This window comes from Alligator sinensis, unplaced genomic scaffold, assembly GCF_000455745.1.
Source record: "Alligator sinensis unplaced genomic scaffold, ASM45574v1 scaffold1357_1, whole genome shotgun sequence".
NCBI lineage: Eukaryota > Metazoa > Chordata > Crocodylia > Alligatoridae > Alligator > Alligator sinensis.
This window is the reverse complement of record NW_005843146.1, coordinates 193723-199163: the sequence shown is the minus strand read 5'-3', so window position 1 is coordinate 199163 and position 5441 is coordinate 193723. Positions and strand designations below refer to the sequence as shown.

Sequence of the window (5441 nt, the reverse complement as noted above, 5' to 3'; positions counted from 1 at the left end):
CGGGGAAGACCAGGACCAATGGATACAAACTGCTGGAAGGCTGCTTCAGGCTTATACCAGGAAAATCTCCTTCACAGTCAAGGTGTCCAGACTGTGTGGAATAAGCTCCCTCCAGAGGTGGTGCAATCACCTACCCTGGAGGTTTTCAAGGAGACTGGACAGTCACCTCACTGGGGTCACTTAACTCCAGTTGTCTTCCTGCCTAGAGCTGGTTGGGGGCAGGGGGGCTGGACCCAGTGATCTGCAAGGTCCCTTCCAGCCCCTAAAAATCTATGAATTTATGAGAAACACAATGTGAAGCCCAAGCAAAGGCAGACGGCTTTGCACAATCTTGGTTAAAATCCTCCATGGGCTTCAGCACACTTGGGGGCAAGAAACAGTTGAAGGAAAACTTGGCTCAGTTTCACCCAAAGATTTCAGGAAACTCCTGAAACAGGGCCAAGAATGATGCTGTCACAAAACTGGAGACCAGAGAAAAAGTCCCTGGCTTGGGTTTCCCCTGTGAAAAGCAGGAACTGCTTGGGATGAGAGCTCATGGGTGGCTGGAGGGGAACGCTCTGCCCTTTGGACCGGTGGCAGACAAGTTCTTCAGGTAAACATGATAGCAATCTTTTATCAGACCAACTAAATAGAAAAAATGTTCTTTGCAAGCTTTTGGGCACAGGCACCCTTCTTCAGGCATAGGGAGAGTCTGCTGGTGTCTGTCTGCTCTTCTGGCAGGAACAGAAGCTTGAGCCGACATGCAAAAGGCAGGTCTGTGAAAATGGCTCCTTTAAACTGATTTCACTTTCACTAAAGCCAAGACAGAGCTCCCAGGGAAGCAAGTTGAAGTATAACAGTGTTGTAACCAGAGGCTGCCCCTCTCCTCCTCTGCTACTTGAGTTACCAGCTACAAGCAGCTGCTCAGCCTCTAGTTGCCTTCTCACACTGCCCTTCAAGGAACCTGCTGCGACCAACACGCACCACGGATATCTCTGTGTGCATGAAAACTGGAGTCTGTTTTACACCAATGGGAACCAACAACTTGGAACAGCATCTGAAATGAGGTAGGCTTTTTGCACACTAAAGCAGGTAGATCAGACATCTCAGTCCTGTCTGTGCTGTTTAAATGACAAATATGTAATAGTGAATGTTCCTTTTGCTACAGTCTTTCAAGAAGCCTTTAGTCTGGAACTCACACAAAGGAGCGAGAAGAACGATCTGTATTTTAAGGCTTTCAAATAAAAGTGTAAAAGAAAACGTGAAACTAGAAAGCAGGACATCAGTAGTTTAAACATGTTTATGGTTGTATCTTTCTTGGTCCAAATGGTGCTTACTTATGCCTTAAGCCCTGGAGCGAGGACCTGTCTAACTTTTTTTTAGCGGCAACAATAGACTTGCACATACCTACTATGGTACGGGGTAAGTAATAAAATAAATGAATATGGGCTCACTGAACAAATAACTACATGAAGATGGAGTTCAGATTGACAGTCTTTATTAGTAGTAAAGAAAGCAATTACAAGAATTTCATAATAATCACACAACCAAATCTCAAATAATCAAAGAAATTCCAAGTAAGGTTAAACTTAAAAGGTTAAAACTGAACACCCTAAAATGATAACTTGTTTTGTACCTTGAGGCACCAAAACAGCTTGTTCCCCATGGCAAGAGCTGTGATTCTAAGAACTGAGGGCCCAATTGTGTTTCCACTGAGAGGACTACAGTACAACTCTGGTTGCACAGAAATCCTTGCCTCTTACATGTTTCTTGGACCGTCATGGCTAAACCATCACTCCAACATGCCCACAAGCTCTTTAAGGAAATGTAACACCTGGAGTCAAAATCATTTAGACTTATTTTATTAAATCAACTTGGACTCTGATTTATCAGCATTTGAAATTCTAAATTTTAGGGCTGCAAGCTGCCTGGAGTGTGTTTAACTCCCAACCCCAACTTCTGCCTAGCAAAGATTTTAAGCAGGGAACATCTGTGGACTCTGTTTGGCTTCCAAATGGCTACAACCTCTCTGTGCTGTGGGAGAGGGGCAGCTGCCCACATGAAAGCCCAGCACCTCTCACTCCACGTCCATGCTCTGCACATGTTCCTCCAGCACCTCCAGGGACCGTAGCTCCACCTTCTCACTCAGCACCGCCGTGGTGCCTGACTTGTAGTGGTACCGGCCCAGCCTACAGGAGAGCGGCATCAGTGCTGGCACCCTGAGAGCTCCCATGGCACACAACTCCCACCCTTGAGCCTCCAACCCCTTCCCTGGGTCCCAGCACTTCTGTCCTGAACTCCTGGGTCCTCACCTCGTCCCCCCACCAATGCAAACCCATGATCCAGAAGTATGGGTCCTTCCACTGTCTTGCCCTGCAACCTGGACTACCCATCCTGGACACCTGGGTCCCTTCCCATTTCTCACTCCAAGACACCCCCATGGCCAGATGCCTGGGCCCATTCTCCATCTCGCTCGCCAAGACAGCCCCCAGTTCCATACCCGTCTCAGTGCCTGGGAGGACAGAGAGGTACGGGGGTCTCACCTCTTGCTGGGGGCAGCAGGGGTGCGGTAGCCACGCAGGAGGCGGGCTCCATCCTGGGTGATGACACACAGGTCCACGCTGCTGCCTGAGCCCAGGTCCTCCAGGATGCCAGCCTGGATGGCATCAGCCACCAGCTCCTGTGCCTCCAGCAGCTGCAGGGGGAAGGGACAGACAGGTCAGCTCTGCCTAGTCAGACACTGCGGTACCAGCCCCAGCCCTCCTGGACTTTGGGCTCTTCCCCACAGCCTGCTCGTCCCTGCCTGGCACAACCCAGCCAGGCATCCCCAAGGCCTCTGTGTGTCAGGCATGGTGCTCTTGGACTCCTGGGCCCTTGCCTTTTGCTCCGCCCTAGACTCACCTCCATCTTAGGCTTGAACCGGTCCTCCAGCCGTGATATACTTGCCCCTGCCCCGGAGCCTGGGGTGGGGGAGAAGGAGGGGTGAGACCCTGCCCCATGGACCCTGCTCCCCCTCACTCACAGCACCCAGCCCAACACCAGCCTTGACTGCAACCAGCACCCAGTGCTGCTGGGGAGGGGAAAATCCTACAGCAACAGGAGTGGGAAATTCTTTCCCAAGCCCATGTGGTCACCAGCCAAGCCCTGAAGCCTGGCAATAAACCCAGATGCTCCAGTCTACCCTGCAACCTAGGGACAGCAAGGGGCTGTGGATCAGGAGTGAGGGGCACCGTCAAGGCTGGAGAGGAGGGCAGGGGGCTGTGAGTCATCATCCACAAGCCCCTTCCCTGCGGGCTGCCCTCATCCCAGCTGGCTCGTGCAGCCTGTATCTGTGGCTGACATGGCTTTTCCTCAGCTGGAGTGTCTTGCATGGACTCCCCAAGGCCCCTCCACCAACCCTACTCTCCTCAGCACCCCCAAAACCCTTGGTTGGAGCCCAGCCCCTCCCCCGCTCACCCATGGAGTTGTAGGGCAGGCGGCTGGAGGATCCGTGGGGGTGGACACTGTAGAGATGAGCCCCTGTGGAGTCCAGACCGCCCACAATCAGGGATGCCCCAATGTGGCCCTGGTACCTGCAGGTTAGGGGAGAGAAGAGAGGGTGACCTCACCCCTCCACTTCAGTGACATCACACCCCAACCTGTGAGGTCACAGGAGCAGGCTTGGCCATTCCCCTCTCCACAACTTCAGATGTCCCCGCTCCCTCCCCCAACCTGCAATGTCACCCCAGGAATGGCCTGCCTTTCACCACAACATTTCCCTGATGTCATACATTGTCCTGCAACACCAAACCCATGCTGTCTCCCCATCTGTGATGTCACACCCCAAAGCCCCACTTCATATTGTGACACCAAACCCCAGCTGCTCCTCTCTAAGCAACATCATGCCACAAGCTTGCACCTGGCTCAGGGAGGTCATGCCATGATGCCACACCCCAGCTGCAATGCCAGGAGCCTAGGACTGAGGTCATGCCTAACCCCTGCCAAGGCTCCACCTCTAGGCTGTGATATCACACCCTCCTGGCCTGTCCGCTGCTGCGCTGTCATGTCCCCCAGGCCCTGTTGCTGCCAGCCTGAAGCTCCATCTCCAAACTAAAATGTCACAGGGCCCTGACACACACAGTGATGTCACACAGCAACATCTCAGTAGTGATGTCATGTCCCCAAAACCCCAGAAATTCCACCTCCATGCTATGATGTCACACCCTAACAAAGTGCCATCACACAGTGATGGCATCATAGTGATGATGTCACATGGGGGGCCCCTCCCACTCACCGAAAGAGCATCTGTCTGAGGAAGCGGTTGGCGGTGACCACGCGGGGCGGGCGGCCCGTGGCCAGGGAATGCAGCTCCAGTTTGGAGGACAGTAGCTGGGTTGTCGCCTCTGCATCAGCTGCCACCCCTGCCCCACAGCAGCTGCCGGGGGAAGGGAGGGAGATGCTTGGTCAGGACCTGCACTGAGGAGCACCAGGGCAGGGGGCTGCGGGTCGGGAGTGATGGGTATGGGGGTCGGCAACTGTGGGTCAGGAATGAGAAGCTGGGGAAAAGTGGGGACTGCAGGTCTGGAGTGACGGGCCCCAGCAGGGGTGGGGAGGGGAAGGGGGCTGCCAGCTGCGGGGGAGGGGAACCAGCAAGCCTGGGGGTCACCATGACAGGGAAGGGGAGGGGGGAAATCACTCACTAGATGTTGGGCGCCAGGTAGTGGATCTTGAGACAATTCTTTTCAGCCACGACCATGTCATCAGTGGCCCGCGTGTCAGCCCCCAGCACCACCCCATCCTGGGGAGGGGACAGGGGTCGGCGCTGAGATCATGCATGGACTCTCTGCCCCCCACACCAGCCCAGACCCCAATGCCCCCATTCCCCCTCCCAGCCCCTGCTCTGCACCCGCTCCCACCCCCTGATGGGCCCCATCCTGGCTCACCGTGAAGACCAGCCCAGCGATGGTCGTCCCCGTCTTCCTGGCCTTGGGGGCCTGGAAACCCTGCGAGACCAAACCCTGCTCCAGCGCCGTGTTCCTGGGGGGAGACGGGGGTTGGCATGGGGCCCGATCCGGGCCCAGTCTGGGGGGGAACCAGCTGGAAGCAAGCGGGGTTTGTCCCCAGCAGGACTTTGGTCCCATTCAGCGCTGTCCCCCCCTGCCCCGCCGGCACCCTCCTGGGGTGGCACCCGAGCTGAGCCCCACAGCACTGCCAGGGCACCCGCATGGGGCTGGGGCAAGGCGCAGGGGCTGGTTGCTGGAGGGTGGTGCGGGGCGGGAGCCAGGAGCGCTATCCGGGCGGTTCCTGGGGGTGCGGGGCAGGGAGCAGGGGCATCGCCCCGTGGGGGGACCCAAGGGTGGGGGTCCCCCCTCTCACCGCTGGCAGTTGAGGAAGCTGAAGCCGCCCTGGGGGGCGGGGGGCGAGGTCGCCACGTCCATGGTGCCGGGCCGGGCCGGGCCGGGGCGCGCGCGCGCGCGCGTGTG

The 5441-nt window shown here is 56.3% G+C and overlaps 1 protein-coding gene across 1 annotated transcript; it reads right to left on the bottom strand.

Annotated features, from left to right (window-relative positions):
- Positions 1 to 1461: 1461 nt before the first annotated feature.
- Positions 1462 to 5435, bottom strand: LOC102381860 (proteasome subunit beta type-10-like). Its single transcript, XM_006037596.3, has 8 exons — positions 5335 to 5435; positions 4902 to 4995; positions 4659 to 4756; positions 4253 to 4393; positions 3436 to 3551; positions 2881 to 2939; positions 2523 to 2674; positions 1462 to 2168 (listed from the first exon to the last, which is right to left on the bottom strand). The coding sequence occupies exons 1-8, from the start codon at positions 5394 to 5396 to the stop codon at positions 2057 to 2059; spliced, it is 834 nt and encodes a 277-aa protein (XP_006037658.1). The 5' UTR covers positions 5397 to 5435; the 3' UTR covers positions 1462 to 2056.
- Between the last annotated feature and the right edge of the window lie 6 nt (positions 5436 to 5441).

What these genes read in the sequence shown, in the direction of transcription:
- LOC102381860 (XM_006037596.3), bottom strand. Translation starts at nt 5,396, where the DNA reads ATGGACGTGGCGACCTCGCCCCCCGCCCCCCAGGGCGGCTTCAGCTTC. An exon ending in AGCTTCCTCAACTGCCAGCG is followed by an intron (nt 4,996 to 5,334) that starts GTGAGAGGGGGG and finishes GTCTCCCCCCAG; the next exon opens with GAACACGGCGCTGGAGCAGG. An exon ending in GGTTCAAGCCTAAGATGGAG is followed by an intron (nt 2,675 to 2,880) that starts GTGAGTCTAGGG and finishes TTCCCCCTGCAG; the next exon opens with CTGCTGGAGGCACAGGAGCT.